Below are 18,387 nucleotides of genomic sequence, written 5' to 3'. Positions count from 1 at the left end.
ATGTATCCTCTATTGAAGTTTTTTCCATGTTCGATTTGATAACTACCATCGAGGCAATTTATTCATTTATTTAGCGTATGGGTGCTTTACAATACGATATTTGAGGCGTTTAGAGCAAAAGTGGTCAAAGCTACAATTGTTTGAAACTCAATTGCAGAAAAATTGCAGTCTAGGCCATTTTTGCTCTAACCGCCCTATTTGTAGGGTACATTCGCCTTATTATGACACGATTTCTTTCTTTACAAAATTGAAGTTCATTATTGTTGAAAACTATACCATTTAGAGCAGAGACAACTCTGATCTCTGATTTAGAGACTTCATTTTAAGTATCACTAAAATACGTTCAAAAATCGCCTGGACGAATATTTGCACATGAGTGGGGGAGGTATTTGATTTCTGTTTGGGTCTTAATTTACTTTAGTTTTGATTTGCTGTAAATTTTCTGCTTTTTTTATGCTGGATATTTATGTAGTTTTTCTCTCTTTATTCTATTCATGTATCACACATTTTCATTGTTTGAGAGTTTATAGGCTTAATGCCTCTTTTCTAATAATTTTTCAATAATAATAATAATATTTGTCTGTTGACAGTAAAAAAATTATATTGTAGAAATTTCCTATATTCTTTGCCTTTTATTTGACAATGCTAACGGGTATAAGGTTGTATGTCTATTATTTGAAGGATTCACATGAAAGATATGTCGATCGCTCAAAGGATTTATTGGTCGAAAATTCCTTGTGAGAGGTTTCCCCTTCGAATCATTCAATTCTCGAAAAGATTCCATCTGTAATATCAATGCATAAGTCACTCATTTTTAGGATGTATCGAATTGCATACCTGTTCTAAGCTTGCTCCTATGGGATACCGACAAATGAACCATAAAACGAAATGATGACATCCTGATGCTGTTACCGAGCCCCAGTAGGTAAGGTAATCCCTATCGAACTCCAAGATGATGTCGCTGAGAGGCCATGGCTCTAATTTGAAGGAGGTATTGGCATCCTTTATTTCGGGCAGAGCATCCAGAAGTCGTTGAAGAATCGGATTCTCAGAATTCTGCAACTATACAGGGGAGAAAATATTGAAAAATTGTTTTTTTTTAGTTTTTGAGGCCTTCAGCATGCATACGCAGTTATTCATTCAACTAAAAAATTAAAGTACATGATTTTCATCAACGATGGACTTTTTATCACTACACGCTCGTGTTTCTACCGATACACGTGTTATGATACCTCACAATAACTTCTTTAGATGGCATGTAAAGGTTGATTCTCACTATACATCCCGTATCCTTTTCATATCCATACCATATACGTTCCGTCAAATTCTTGCGTGTTCGCTCTTTACTTTCCGTCTACCTTCCCTCTCCTTTCTACAGGGTGTTACATGAGTCGTTGGCCATAGCCTAATGGTGAATGCAGGTCATCGAGGCCTTTCAGAAAACTTGCTTGTTTTGTACCCTGAGATTTGTTTTAGAGATACGGGGTGATTCATGAACATTGGCCTAAATTTTCGATAGCCATAACTCTGGACTGCAAGGTCCGATTTCGATCAAATTTTATGGATACATTTTTCACATCCCTTGCAGAAATTTCGTTATTACCATGAAAAACTACATCACCCCATTCTAAGTAATTCAGTTTTCACTTTGCATGGCACACTTGTCACAAGGGAATATTTATTTATAAATTTGCCGCTTCGACATCGAGGTCATTAGCGGTAATGGTACAGTTTAGTAAGATTCACTGTATTTAGATACAATTCTCAGAAGTACTGTTCAATTACATAATTTCGGTATTAATCAAATTTTGACATTGACGTTCTTTATGAAATCCAAGGTGTTTAGGGATAATGGAGAATTTATTCTCAGGGCCTCCTTCATTGATTCGCTGACATTGAAATGGTTCCTTTGGGGTAGGTATAATTGGCAATCGATTAGGATATGTTGTACAGTGATATCAGCATCACATGTAGCACATCTTGGGACATAAAACCACGGGAGTTCCATTGGATTATGGTGAACATGGAAAATTTAATTACATTGTTCCTCAGTTATTACCGTGTTTGATTCCTGGAGAAGGTCTTGAGAACTTGTACTGAAATTGCTTGAAAGTTCGGTTTCTTCAAGTTGAAGTTGGTTCTTCAGACTTTTCAGTATTTTCGTGCATTTCATCTTGACAGTTCTGGTTGGCAAATGGGGATGAATTTCTTCTATGGTGTGAATTAACGCGTCTATGTCTTTAGTTATTTTCCTAGCATTGTCTAGGGGATTTTTATTTTCTATGCAAAGTTCCAAGAATTGTCTGATATCTTCGAAATTCAACGCAAATTGTGTCGGGTCTCTCAGGAATATAGATTCAATTTCTCCAAGGTTTAACGGTTTTTGTGGTGTAGTTGTTTTCTTAGGTTTCTTATTTTTATTGGGTTTGATTGTACTCGAGTTTGGTTCTATGAAAATTTCGGTTTGATTTCCAGGGTTGAGTAGCTGTACTGTGAATTTATCATCTGTTTTGCTTGTAAATTCCATTGGGTCTATGGCATCCTCTTGATTGGGTGAACTTGGAGAGCTGGTGGAGGCGCGGCGTTTTTTGTGGTTTGTTTGGTTGGTATTTTCTGCGTTTGGTATGATTTGTGCTGCAACATCATCTGTTTGTGTAATATTTTTGGGGCTCTCATTGGATGTGGTTGGTTCCATTTGCGGATCGGATGTTGTTTTTCTTGGGCAGACAGTGGCGATATGTCCGGTTTCTTTACAGTTGAAACAAACTGGGGCGTCTGAAGCTATGAATAGTCTGTAAGTGGTCTCTTCATGCGTTAACAGAAAAGATGAAGGCAGTTCGTGTTCATTTTCTGGGAGACAGATGTAGATTTGCCTTTTGAAACTTAGAATATGTGCAAATTCTTCTCTCTCCAAACCTGCTCTCAGAAAATTTAGATTGGATACCGGTTTCAAACCCATCTCCTTAAGCTTATCTTCAATAACCTTATGAGGTATGGATGGGCAGGCGTTTGATATTATTAATCTTTTGGCTGGAGTAACTAATCGACGAATATTTGTTTGAAAGCCGCAAACTGTGATTGAATGGTGATTTGCTAGTAGGTGGTCTACAGTTTTGATATCATCCAGGAAAATACAAACCCTTTGGTTTGATAGGCGCGAAACATATCTGATGTTTTTTGCTCCGATTATGTTTCCAATGGTTTTTACGTAATCTGAATTTCGTAGATCTCCAATGGCATTGATGAGGATAGCTTGGTCTTTTCTTGGGAAACTTGTTATTGGTGTTGTCTTGATTGCGTTGACATAAGAAGCCCTAGGTTCTATTGTTGTGGATTGTGATTGTATAGAAGTAATATCGTGTATGGTAGCTTTAGTCGTGGATATATTCATGTTGATGTTATTCATTTTGTTGACAGAAACATAAGGAGGAAACACACATTCTCTCCAGAGAACCAGATGTTCGGAAGACAAGAATGTCTCCGATATTGTTTGTTGTTTCGGAAGTGATATCGATACTTGAAAAATTTTTAAAATTTGTGAAATTCAGGGAAATTCCGGGGATAGACATACGTTCGACAAAATTCAGTAAAATCTTTCTTGGAAAAACTGGATTCAAATTCAAACGCTCACCAGGCTTCACATCGATAAGGTACATGTGTAACACTCGACTCAACGATGACGACGACAAGGGAATAGGAACCGGACGAATTCATATTTTATGACATTTTTTCGAAATGCGGTCCTGTTTTTATTCCTCCGGAGATAATATTCTTAATCCTTTGCCGAGATTCTCAACTATTTTAAATTCTGTTCAATTATTTTTCTTTTTAGGCCTTCTGCACATACTGAGTGTTCGTGAAAAAGTGATTAAAATTATGCAAAGTCGAGGTGTGAATTCTTTTGAAATTTCAATTAATTACATATTGAATTTAGATTAATACACAAGTATTAAAATTTATTCTTCTGAAAAACCTTAACCACTTTATTTCCTTCCATAAAACAACAATGAAAATGTTAAGAAAGAGATGTTCGAAATGGAGTTCTTCCATCCCAGGTGACCATATCTCATAACAGTTATGAAGCAGAAATGTATCCCACGCTCCTTGTTTTATAACAGATATATCACACTAAGAGTACAAATACAGAGCGCTTATGTAGCAGCTATGCTCCTATGTCCGCCTCAAACAAGGAACACATCTCCTTTCTGAAAGGAGCATAAATAGTTCAAACATGGATCATGCAAATATTTGTTTCATGGGAGATCTATATATATGTATTACGTTTATGTGCTATGTTTATTATGTTTCATTTGTTATTGAAAATGCTTCCAAAAAAAGTATTAAAAATTATGGAAATTAATATAAACTATTGCAATATTGAACTCGTATTTTGATTTTTCAAATAGTGTGTATTTATCGATCATTTTTGAAAATAAAATTGATTATTGTTCTCCAAGAAAAATTAGGGCATGTCTTTCTGGTCTTTGCACTTTCCTGCATTCCATAAAAAGAATAATCAACAGTTCATTAATGCAGGAAAGTGCAAAGACCAGAAAGACATGCCCTAATTTTTCTTGGAGAACAATAATCAATTTTATTTTCAAAAATGATCGATAAATACACACTATTTGAAAAATCAAAATACGAGTTCAATATCGCAATAGTTTATATTAATTTCCATAATTTTTCATGCTTGAAAAGAATACTATATGCATATTTCATATCTTCCTGAAGAAAATTTTCAATATAAGTTTATGATTTATTCATTTATTTCTACGTATGAGGTACATGCAACACGTGAGGAAATAACTTATATCGAAATTTACACCAAACAGGACATTATTTATTCAAATATAATTTTTATATGCTGGATATAATAAAAACATAGCCTATTATGTGTTATAGGACTGCTATGAAAATACGAGAAATGATTTATTGACCTACAGTTCGATATCCATATCACTTTAATTCTTTTCAGTAATTCACCATTTCACTGAAAAATCACTATGATACACAAATAACTTATCAAACGTTCAATATCTGCACTTATTAACTTTGAGTAATCCACTATTCAACTGACAAAACGTCTAAATGATAATAAATAAAGTCGTTTCTATATGTATATCTATCAATAGCATTTCTCACAATCCTCCATATTTGTTTACGTTTTACAGCGCCCTCGACGGTAGTTAAAACGCTTATGGTGTCATGCTATGTTCATGATCTCAAAATGATACATGGCAAATAAAGAACAATATTACAAATATGTTACGTGGATATCAGGGAGCGGGAACATGAAATTTACAAAATGTGGATATAATTTCGATACAGCACAGGTACATCTCAAATATCGCATCAGACACGTAATGGTTACAGAAAAATAACACATAACAAAGTTCCCCATTCGATCTCCCAAGAAAACATAACAGATATGTTACTGGTCACTTGGGATCTCTATACATTTCCTAGCTCCTAAAATCAGATTGTTTATTGCCCTTCTTATCATTAGGAATTGTTTAACTTCTGGTCAGGCTTCTTCTATCCTCTATGGCAAATGCTCCCGGGAAGTGTCTCACTTTTTCACGCACACTCAGTGGGAACTGAGAGTTTAAAAATAAAAAGAATTGGCAATAACGAAATGTCTGTAAGGGATGTGAAAAATATAGATTCTGGAGCTTGAAAGAAAAATCATGATATTCTGAGTACTGCCCTGAAAATATTAATATTTCATGCGCCGTCTGGAAGAGCTTTCTGAAGCGAACAAACCCATAAAATTTGATCGAAATCGGGCCTTGCATTCCAGAGTTATGGCTATCGCAAATTTAGGACAATATTCATGAATCACCCCGTGTCTCCGAAACTAATAGCCTTAGGATACAAAACAAGCAAGTTTTCTGAAAGGCCTGGATGACCTGCATTCAGCATTGGGCTATGAAAAACGACTCATGAAACACCCTGTATATCTACACCATATTCTAGCCAACATATTTTCGACGGAAAGGTCGAAGAGTATATAGGATCAGTAAGGTAAGGATAGTAGGATCAGTCTTCCTGCTAGCATATTAAATCTCCGTGTGCATAGCTTCATAGTTTAGTAAAAATTACCAGAACAGGAGGTATAAAAAGAGTTCAAACCGAGTTCAAATTCGAACCCAGTTTAACTTTGACAATTCCGTACAGTTTTGACAGGTTGAACTAAGTTCAATGTTGAACTCAGCTCAAATTTGGACTGTACAACCGGGCATAAATGTGCAGTGTTTTTCCCCAACATTTAACAATTGGATTAATGGAAAAAAATTCAACGAAATACAAACGATAGTTTCTAATGTTTTTCTTATAGATGTTTCATTCATTTGTTACTCATTTATATGTTAGTGAATCTTAAGCAGTCAAATACTTTCTGGAAAAACATCCAGACGTCAACATTGGTCCTTCGGGCCGGACCATAAGAAAGTGTGAAAAGTTCAGCCAACCAAATGAGTGTCATTGTTTATACAAAAAGGAGGCCAGTTGAAATCGTTTCCCGTCGAAGCAGGAGAATTCCTGCAAAGACATGTGATCTACCAAAACAACGACCAGCAAATGCTCATGTGAGGAACATCATACCTTACACTAAATCACCCTGTATCCTAGTAATGAAGAAAGATAGAACCATTAAATATAGGTTATTTAGAGGCACCTTGGTCTCCTCGACCTAGCCTTACGGTATGTGCGTTTCCCAATGAATCACGCTGTATATAGGAATAAGTGTTGCACGAAAACCTTATCTGATGAATTCTCTAAATGAAAGTGAAATTCCCACCACAATCGGACATCTGGTTTCGGAGTTATGGAAAGACATACATACGAACAAACTAACTAACAAACACACGGACATGTATGATAACAATAAGGATGAGGATATAAGTCAATTCAATGATTCTCAATTGATACTTCTTCAATATATTCAGAAATGAAAGGGTTTCAGTGATTTCAATTTGGAAATCTAGTGAATGTCAAATCGTTGATCGGGCAATCAAATATTTGTGAAACCCGCTGTTAAAACGCTCGTATTTTGAAGGAGAACAAGAGTTAGGGATATCGTATTCAATCGTTCTTAAAAGTATGTAATCTTCGAGAAAATCGCTATATAATCATTCAAAACTCAATAACAACTTGAATCGATCCAATAAAAATCAGTATGAGACATTTCGTCAATCTGGTCGCCTTTTTTCTTTGCATATGCTTCATGAATGTTCTTATTTTAAAATGAAGTCATTTTATCAACGGCTTCGATTTGAAACGAGTTTTCTGAACCTACTAATTCAAGTAGGCTATGCCTAGCTCCAAGTCAGCCAAAGTGTGATATCTCGACTTTGGAATAGGTTCAGGGAGACAGGTTCCGTGTTGGAAATACCAAGGCTCGGTTGGGGGCCACGAAAAACAACACCTGCTCAGGATCGTTTCATCACCGTTTCGGCGAGAAGAAACCCTACATCTACGTGTAGAATGCTTCGGAATACTCTTCAAAATGCATATGGGGTCCAAGTTTCGATCGAAACCATCAGACGATGTTTGAGAGAGGTGAATCTAGCAGGCATGGGCAAACTTTTTGAGGGGAGGGCCAGATAAAATGAAAAATTACCTAGGCGGGCCAAAAAAAAATACACATTTTTACAAGTGATTAACTTTTTTTCCATTTTTACATCAAACATGACTAACATCCTAGAAAAGTAAAAAAAAATGACAAAAATTAATTATTGTTTGGTAGGATACGAAAGAGTATGTGAAAAATGAAACTGTGATTGAGCTTCTAAGAATTGTCCATACTCTGGTAGAAATTGGCCGTGATGATGGTCACTAAAGGTGCCAACAGATTACTCTGACTCGACGTGGGCCCAAGTCATAATGCGCATTATTCGAAAATCTAATATAGGATTTTCTGCGGAAGCGTTAAATTAGTTAGACGTGACGTTGACACGTGTATTCCCACGTTCCCACATTGAACGCTTCCGCGCAAAATCCGATGTTAGATTTTTGAATCATGCATCCATCATGCAGTTGTTCCCGAGATATTTGGTGCTCCTCCCTCCAGTAGTAATGTTGTAAATATTAGTCAAAAGTACTTTGAAGGACGTGATTGTTTGTTTCATGAAATTTTTGAAAAATATGTGATATTTTTGTTGCTCTCAACAATGAAAATCAAAAGGTCAAAAATACTTCGAATTAAACAGACGTTGACAACGAACCAAACAAAAATTTTAATGCTTGATTCGTTACTAACCACCACGAGCATAATATCATCATCTCAGTAACCGTTGACTGCTATAACTCGAGGTCCCAAGACTCCCAAGCAAATCCAAAAGAATTTAGTTTAGAATTGAGAGAACTAGAACACTACACCTATGCTGAGTTGCGCGCAAACTTTGCTAAACTGAAATTAATGTTAGATCCAATAATTAATACCGTTCTTAAAGCTCAAAAATTTTCATTTAGAAGGAAACCGAAAGCCTAGTTGCACACACCGATTTTGGACGGCCCGGAATAAAATCGGCCGATATTTTATCGGTAGCAGTTGCTAGCACACTAACCGGATTTTTACCGTCCAAACGATCAGCCAACTAAAGTCGACTGAAATAGTCGGTAAAAAACATTGAGTTCAATGGTAAACAATCGGTGCTTGTACAAACATGTACTTAGTCAGGCACGCCACTACATCCCGGTATTGCCGGTATTGGACGGTTTCTCACCGGCATTTTACCGTCACCGATCAGTGGTCAGCGTATGTGCAAGGTCCCGTTCCCACACGTGTGGTTTACTATTGGAATTTGGACGACCGATATATAATCGGCCGTCCAAAATCGGTGTGTGTGCAACTAGGCTTAGCCGGTGAGAAACCGTCCAATACCGGCAATACCGGGATGTAGTGGCGTGCGTGACTAAGTACACGTTTGTACAAGCACCGATTGTTTACCATTGAACTCAAGAAGGAGTTCTTTCTTGAGTTCAATGTTTTTTACCGACCATTTCAGTCGACTGTAGTTGGCTGATCGTTTGGACGGTAAAAATCCGTTGAGTGTGCTAGCAACTGCTACCGATAAAATATTGGCCGATTTTATTCCGGGCCGTCCAAAATCGGTGTGTGTGCAACTAGGCTTACTGTTTCATCGATTCAAACTACGCAGAATCGAATAATCGAATAAATTTTCATGTATTAATCACACTTGAATACTGCCTTCATGTTTGGAGCTCAGCAACAAGCCGTTCGTTGCAAGTTTTGGATTCCATGCATCACTATTTGTGTTCTGTGATGCAGTCGTTGGAACATCGAAGGAGATTTGGCGACTTTTGCTTTTCTGGGGATTACAAGAAATAATGCCAGCCGCTGCCAGATGCACACGCAGTACTAAGGCTGAGCCTCGAGCACAACTCTATGCAATTTGAATAACAAATTGGTGGACTTTTATTTGAGGGATTCAGGGCTGAAGTGAACCATTCTAGCCTAAGTCATGTATCCCAAAACTAGGCTGCATGGACTTGGTTCACTTCAGTAGCTATGAAGCCCCCATTTATCAGTCCTTCTTCCACCTAATATGTTTCCAGCTAATTTGTCGTCTTCGATGTATAATCTTCAACATTTTGAGATGATAATAAACAGTACGCAACTTACGCTTTGAGACAACTCGGTATTAGGTGACATTGCTTTTCCTTATCAGGCGGTCAAACTTAGAAAACAAAAATACTGGTGATTGTTTCAAAATCTTGACGCGGGCCGGATTAGACTTTCACGTGGGCCGGACCTGGCCCGCGGGCCGTAGTTTGCCCATGCTTAATCTAGGTTCTAGACGTCCATTAAGAGGAGTTCCATTAACACGTGACCATAAGCGTCAAAGACTGAAATTGGCAAGGCAACATATCAATTGGAACGATGAATGGCGTAGTGTCCTTTTCACTGATGAATCCAGATATGGACGATTTTCAGATTCTCGAAAAATAAGGGTATGGACAATCCCACGTATACCCTGTAATCGTCGCTATATATGTCCAAGAAGTCCATCCATTCCGAGGGGGTAGTGTTATGGTATGGGCCGGGATATGTTTCAACACAGATCTACACATTTGTCCTGGGAATATGACCGCCTCACACTATAGGGAGCATGTCATTGACAATGTTGTGCCAAATTTTCACGCTGCTATCGGTGAAACTTTTCATATTCTAGACGATAACGCTAGACCGCACCGTGTAGCCATAGTTGAGAATGCGCGCGAGGAGCTTGATATTCCACATTTACCAATACCTCCGCACTCACCAGATTTGAATTGCATAGAACATGCATGGGATATGCTCCAAAGAAGATTTGATAATCATCAACCTACCCCAGATTCCTTAAATTATCTGAGAGAGCTTCTGCTCCGTTTATGGAACCAAATTCCTCAAGAAATGTTCCACAACCTCGTGTGTAGTAAGCAAAGAAGATGTCAAGCTGTTATTGATGCCCGTGTAGGGCATACATTGTATTGATAGTCTCAAAATGCTTAAATTCTCTGGGAATAAAATTTCGTTATTTTACTCGATTTTTCTTAACCACCCTGTATACGCTGCAGACCGACAGGCTAAAATTAATTTGCCACTTGAAATCATATTAATATGAATTTTCATCACAAAAATCCTATTTTAACTATATTTTTTTTGCAGTTTAAGTCAATATCCCTAACTCATGTGGAGCAGTTTATCTTCGAACCTCGATTGTTTGTATCAATATGGGTGGCACAGTAAATTTAATAACATGCGTCAATCTACGAATATTAATTAAAAAAAAAAATCGTTAAGGAGTGTCTTCTCTCAAAAACACTAGAGACACAAACAAACAAGTCATGCGGGTCAAAAACACATTGCCTAAAGGTAAGCGCACATACAACGGCATCGGACGGACGGTACGGATCATTCCATTCAATGGAACTGAATGGAGCAACGCACATATGTGCGGACGGCAGGCATCGCATCGCATCCGACGGAATTGAGGAACGAGAATTAAATTCCGACCGATGCGTGCTGTGTCGGCCGATCCCGACATATGTGCGATACCAATCGGAGATTGCCGCGGCATCTGCGTCATTTTACAAGTCTCTACATGCAGCGGCTTGTACTGGTAGTCATACGAAATACGAATTCACGGCAGAAGCATGAGTTTTCAGGAGAACTTAATACTGCGCGTACAAATTTATAATGAATTGTACAATTTAAGTGACAGAAATTATAGAAACCATTTTTTTCGTCCTTCATCAAGTCCGGAAATAAATGAACATATTCTCCAAAATCCTTCCTTTTTTACATATGTCATGTATCCACATTCGTATACGATTCCTTCGCTTTTGAAACTCTTCTTCCTCCAGAACAAACGCTAGTTCCTCACCGCTTGAAGACATATTCGCAACTAATCTATTCCTCCGGAGTCCGGCGATTCCGATGTTATATGTGCGATACCTTCATAAAAATTCCGCCGCTGCCGTGCCGTTCCTTCCATGCCGTCCGTCCGACGCCGATGTATGTGCGCTTACCTTAATTAAGCCTTTCGACTTTCCCCAATACCTAATTGAACTTTGTGCAATAATGGAAGATGTAGAAAAGTGAAAAAACTCACCTTGAAAAAATATGAAATAACTGCAACACCATCTTTCTCTTTCAGAGCCGATTCTTGGGTTAAATAACAACTCTTAAACGTCACCACGTGCATTTCTCCGGGCAGTGCTGATCCATCTATGGTGTGCTCACTTCCTTCCATATTATTGCAGCCCCAATGAAAATGCAACTGTGAAAATACATATTTTCCGATAAGCGGACCATTGGCTATATAAGGTCGCTCTTCGCAGTACTTGGCACTCAGGATCACTTCAAAATTGGGGACCGTTAATTTGAAAGAATGAGATTCTTTAAATATTCACTTACAAGTGTGGCCAGTATTGGTGATTTTCATTTTTTTAGGAACTTTATCGAAGTGATACCAACATAGATGGGGCAGTATTAGGTCCTTGCAGAAACCCAGAGAAATATTTATTGGTGACTCGAACTTTGCTTCTCGGTCAGCCAACGAGAGAAGATAGTATTGCGGTGCATCTTTAAAAGAATAAGTTGCATTATTTTTTTTATTTTTTCTTTATTTTGTACTAACCTCCAAAATCTTCATCTGTTATCTCCTCGCCAATATCATCTTCCACATCTTCTGCCATGATTGTATCTACTTGAATTTAAAGAATTTTTGTAATGAATATTTTCGATCTTGGTAAATGTCAGCATTAAAAATATGATAGATTAGGAATGAGTATGAGAATATTCTATGAAAATCATAATGATGTTTCACTTTTTATTAATAATAAAAGATTCGATTTATGATTCTGTTATCTGTGATTCGATTTTCGTGACAAGTCGAACCGAGTTGCTCAAAGTTTTCGATTTGAATTATTGGCATCGCTAGAAACAGAATTTCGCTGTAGCGCTAGATAGCACGGATAGTATGCAAAAAGGGTCTACTAGAACTAAGCTGTATTTTGGTCCTTATTCGTTTTTTTTTCAAAGTTTGAAATTTTGAACAATTTCGCTTCATGCTTGAAATTCTTCGAAGACAAACGCTTCACGTAGTGAGCAATGACGCAGCCCCAAATGTTCGGAGAACGAAACAAAATCTTGGCTGCGCCACTGGTTGTGAGAGTTTCAATTTATAAAAGTGCATTACGCATCATTACGATGAGCTACAATAGCTCATAATAAGTGGTTATCGGTAACAAAAAAAAACCTGCAAAGCAACAACAGTTAAAATATCGCTCTATTCTTTCTCCATCTTCCATAGTTGGTGAACTATGGAAGATGGAGAAAGCAGCCGTTTTCTTGCCAAAATTCTGTGGCGAATTCTCCAGAGAATTTTCGGCTGTTACAAACAGGGGAGGTTTTCCCGCAATTATTTTTTCTCCTCACCTCGTCGCATTAGATCTATGACTTTTCAAGTCGTTTCCAATGAAGCTCGAAAAAACATTCCTAAAGGTTCGAAAAGGTTTTTTTTAGATCTCCCAGCCCTCTGCCCATTTTTCTATTAGTATTCATCAGGGTGAGTATTTTGTGTTGCGCCTACGTGACGTAGAAAGTCCTAGCAAAACTCATTGAATTCTAAAACCTTTTCTTCAGAATGCAATGCGTCAAAACTAAACAATCACGCTTTTTGTCCAGTAGCAGAGTAGCCTGCAGTTAATAGATAACTCGCAAGCTAATAATAATCAAATGGCGTTCTTTGTTACCATTCGAAATTTCTTGCAAGATGCAACTCTCATTTGTTCGTCACGTAATTTCGAGCCTATTTTTTTGTCAGATAGGTATTGCATATTTAACTCATTTGAGTATCTTCTAGCGGTTTATTTAATGATCTCTGCTGGATATTGATTCAAGTACCTTTAAAAACACAAAAGGAATAGATAATTGCACATTTATTCTTCTAATTCTAGTTTTCTTCACCTATGGCAGATAATCTACAAACCAAACTTCAAAGCGCATTCGTTTAATCGAATGGTAAATTTCTTGCCAACTTGCGTGCCCATACGCCACTCGGACAACGAATTGATTACGAATCTTAGTATCTTAGTATTTCCCTAAGCGTCACTGACCAGCGCAAGGTAATTTGTAGTACAGAACTGTACAAAAAACAGACTTATATTAGATGTTCACTGATTTTTACATGAATATATGCTAAACAGGGTGAATCTTTCACAAGGGTACATATTATATCTTGATAGTAGGTTCTTCTTCGTCAAAAGAAACACTTTTTTTCTATACCTTTTTTTCTGATTCGGCCCTGATAAAAAGAGATATCAAGTTTTCATACTGAGCTGTGCCATCCCTGGAGAAACAAAAATACCTCAAGAATAACTAGGTAAATCTGTGACACTACACATCTGTGGATCTTTTAAACAGTATTGTATTCAGTCAACCGAATTTTTCAAATTTCACAGATACTTTTTGATTTTCGAACATCAAATTTCTCAAAAAGGGTGCATCATATACGAGAAAATATGAAAAATATACTTTTATTTTACAAAATTTTTCAAATATTCATAGGATAGCGTCCAACTCAGTTTCAAGAGTTGAGTTCTTTGAATTTGTATTGTTATGGTACTTACATTGGTCATAAATGAGAAAACTGGAAGACGTGGGAGATACCTATATCTTTTGTATTTCGAGAAAGATTAATCAAATAAATGCAAAACTATATTCCGAAATTCATTTCATTCTATAAAACCGTTCGTGAGATAGAACTACAAAATTTTTTTTATGGTTTTTCTACAGCCTGTATTTTTCAAACCGAGTTGATTTGGAGAGAAAATGGTAAAGTAAAAGTGTTTCTTTTGACCTCAAGAATCTACGAGTCAAAGACTCAACCTGTATATAATAGCCAAACACGTGTTGTGGTTTAACAATTCATGTTAGTGAAAATCATATACAGGGTGTTTCATGAGTCTTTGGCCATAGCCTAATGGTGAATGCAGGTCATCCCGGCCTTTCAGAAAACTTGCTTTTTTGTATCCTAAGGCTATTAGTTTCTCTGGACTACAAGGTCCGATTTCGATTATTTTTCATGGGTTTTTTTTGCTCATTGCATGGCACACTTATTGTCACAAGAGAATTGTAATCGGACGAATTCATATTTTAAGTACCTAATTTTTTCGAAATGCGGTCCTGTATTTATTCCTTTTCCGAGATTTTGAATTATTTCAAATTCTGTTCAACTCTTTTTCATTTTAAACTCTCACCACCCACTGAGTGTTCGTAAAAAAGTATGCAAAGTCTAGCGGTGAATTCCTTTGAAATTACATATTGAATTTAGATACAAATGATGTAAACTTTTCTGGAAAATGTTATCCGTAAGTGTATTTGCTTCATAACACAAAAAAGTAGTAAAATTTATTCCCCCAAATAACCTTTGACCTATTTATTTCTTTTCATGAAATAACAATGGAAAACTATTATAATAAGAGATGCAGTTCTTCTATCTCGACACATTTCCTAGATAATTGGTAGCATAGAACATCTTTTCTTGAATTCTATTAACACAAATATTCAATGTTTGAAAAGAGCCAAGCATATTGACTGGCACATTCAACACAAGAGAATAGGAATCGGACGAATTCAGGTTTTTTTTATTTATTTATTTATTTAACAACAGTAACGAGTAGAGGTCAAACCTATACACTCGATTCACAAAGTCTGGAAAAATAAACATCTAATGCGTACAAACGGGCGCGGGTAAATAGAGTCTAGGATCAAACAAAGCTACCTTAAAACCGCAGCATGAACACAACACTCGAATGCACCCGCCACAGCACAGTCCGCACACCGACAGCACACCAGAGGTCCCTCACCGAGAGGACCTCCACCTATCGTAATTGTTCTTGAAGGAGTTTATTGATGATGACTGAACAACCTCCCCGGGCAATCGGTTCCAGTTATGAAACACACGATTAGGGAGAAAGTGTTGACGTTGGGCGCACTTGAAATTCTCCCGTCTCAGTTTGTAGATATGCCCTCGTAGATTGTTTCTGTTCAGAGGGAACATATCGCGAACCCTCCCACCGAATTGACCCGTCACAGCTCGAAAAGTGAAAATCAGATCGCTACGCACACGCCTATCCTCGAATAGTGTCAAACCCATTGCACCAAGTCGCCGCTCGTACGGGGGTCGGCTCGGGCCATAGTGTATACGAGTGGCCCACCGCTGCACTCGCTCAAGGACCTCGGAAGCGGCCCTCGTGGAACACCACCAGACCGGACCAGCGTATTCAAGTACTGGACGAATATATGTCCTGTATATTAATCCGAAAGCTCGATCGTCGCAGCCTCTAAAGGATTTGTTCAATATATATGCAAGTTGTTTGGCTTTGGCTGCTATGCTTTGTATGTGGGCGGACCAGCTGAGATCTTCCGAAACTGTAACGCCGAGGTCCCTGATTTGAGAGACTGGGGACAAGTTAACTCCACCAATGGTGTATCTCTTTCGGGGGTTGTTCTTTCCGATGTGGAGGACGACGCATTTACTGATGTTGAGGGGGAGTAGAGGCTTGAAAAATAGAATTTTACCACTCCTCGCACCACCCCTGCAAAGTATCCAGGTCAGACTGAAGAGTACCGTGTTCCGTTATGGGATCATTATAGAGCTTTAGGTCATCGGCAAACTGTGACAGGGTGGAACCGAACTGTCGAGGCAGGTCGGAGGTGTAGAGGAGAAAGAGCAGGGGCCCTAAAGTGGTAAGTATAAAAATAGAAGGATAAAGAGGGATTTTGCATAGTCTAAGTTGTCATTAATTATTATTGTCATCGGTTCAGTAATATCGGGCGAAATGAGGGATCAGAAGTTAGGTGTGAACTCTGCATATCCGGGAAAATCCGGGAAAATTATGTGATTTTTTCGAAATGCGGTCCTGTTTTTTATTCCTTCGGTAATAATATTCATTGTCTTTCGCCGAGATTTGAATTATTTTGACTTCTGTTCAACTCTTTTTTATTTCAAACCCTCAGCACTGAATGTTCGTAAAAAAGTGATTAAACGTATGCAAAAGCGAGCTGTGAATTCTTTTGAAATTACTTATTGAATTTATAGACACAGTACAGTTGATTAATGTTATTATGACAATTATTTATTCATTTTATTTATGTTTTGTAATCTAAAACTGTAATCAATAAACAAAGTTTGTTAGATTTCGCATAATATATTTTTTAACCCTTTTTCAAACATTATGGTAGTCGTCTTCTTTTTTCAAGAGTTTGGGTAACTCATTTTATATGACTTTATTGCAGAGTATGTTGGAAGTTTTGACGCTCTGGTTGTCTTGAAAATGAAATCACTATAAAGATTATTGGCGTTTCTTGTATCGTATTTGTGTTTGTCAGAATACTTCTTAAGATTCACCATTGATTGTAAATAACCCGCATTTATCTTATAGATCAACTTACACTGTTCTTGTTTCACACTCTTATTAGAGATCGGCAGCACTGGGAACTTTTTATACAAGTAGATGGTGCTGGTCTCATTTGGAAGATGTATGTTTTTAATTTTAATTTTGGAGTCTTTGAATTAAATTTTCCCCCATTGAATTCTAAAAGAAGATGTCAGATATGTGAAGATGGACTGTACACGTGCATTGTAAAAGATCACTTTGCAGTTTTGTGACGTATACGGACTGGCGTGCTTTGCTGCGCTCATCAGACCTGAGAGCTTCTCAACTATTCCATCAGTGTGTGAGTCCTAATTTAAGTCTTCATCTACCACCAGACCCGGGTACTTATATATTTTAACCCTTCAAATCGTCCTATATTGTTCAATCTATCTGCAATTTAATTTGTTATCTTATTTTTGGCCCTAAATCTTACGTTCACACTAGTTTGTTTGTTCACAGCCGTTCGTGAGATTTTTCCAATGTTTTGTTAATTGTTTTCCAGTTCTGTTTCGGATCTGCTAGAATAATAAAACTGTGTGGTCTGCAAACATGATGTACTGCGCAATATTCTCCACATACAATAGATATAGCATTGGCCCAAGGACTGACCCTTGTGGGACTCCAAACTTATCAATTTTTTTTATCACTTTTTATTCCATTTACAAGATAGGAAACTAACCTTAACTTCAATTTTTTTAAACCACCGCTTCTCATCGACAAGTTCTATCCACGCACTAATAAAAGCATCACCCACGCTCAAAAAAATAATCACGATTAACAATGTTGCCACGCTCTCCAAAAAATTGAGAAGTTTCGTCTCAAGTCACCCGGTTTTACGGTATATGTTTATATTTTCACAGAAATCAAAAGATATGTAATATCAGTTGAAGTGGTTTCATTGATTTTGAATATGTTCATGTATAGTATCCATAAACATAAACAAATGAGGGTGAATAGATTCTATCAGACAGTTGTCAGAGAGGTTGCCTCTGGATTCTATAAATCTTTTGTCGCGTAGCACAATCGTTGATATATATTTCAACTTGTTTCATTTTATAGCTTTGAAAAAGAGGACCATCAAATATAGATTTTGTCTTAAAGGAGAATAAATTCAAGTCCAATTTCTAAAACTCGTTTACTTGCATAAAATATCAAATGGATGACAATATATTATTATATACGACTAAAATAGTCATATACCAAAGTCTAATTTTGAGTTGTCAACTGTATCGATAGCGTTGCTAGTACTTTTATTTATTGATGCTTACTGATATTGTGTATCTGTATAGTAATTCATTCTGGTCATGGACTTGTTCTCAAGACATGATCCATTTTATTTAATAGAACGATGAAAGTGTCTTGCGTCATTCAAATACTGATCGAAAGATTTTATTTTGAGATGCACAATAACAAAATCAGTAGTAACTTTTCAAA

At 37.1% G+C, this 18,387-nt stretch overlaps 1 protein-coding gene across 1 annotated transcript; it reads right to left on the bottom strand.

Annotated features, from left to right (window-relative positions):
• Positions 1-601: 601 nt before the first annotated feature.
• On the bottom strand, positions 602-12,287 carry LOC123318801 (carbonic anhydrase 2-like). The gene is made up of 5 exons (XM_044905545.1): positions 12,150-12,287; positions 11,927-12,094; positions 11,622-11,869; positions 838-1,062; positions 602-784 (listed from the first exon to the last, which is right to left on the bottom strand). Exons 1-5 carry the CDS (start codon positions 12,205-12,207, stop codon positions 617-619), a joined length of 867 nt encoding a protein of 288 aa, XP_044761480.1. The 5' UTR covers positions 12,208-12,287; the 3' UTR covers positions 602-616.
• Between the last annotated feature and the right edge of the window lie 6,100 nt (positions 12,288-18,387).

Source organism: Coccinella septempunctata, chromosome 8 (genome assembly GCF_907165205.1).
Source record: "Coccinella septempunctata chromosome 8, icCocSept1.1, whole genome shotgun sequence".
NCBI classification, from domain to species: Eukaryota; Metazoa; Arthropoda; class Insecta; order Coleoptera; family Coccinellidae; genus Coccinella; species Coccinella septempunctata.
Note: the sequence above shows the minus strand (reverse complement) of the source record. Positions and strands in the feature narration are given on the sequence as shown.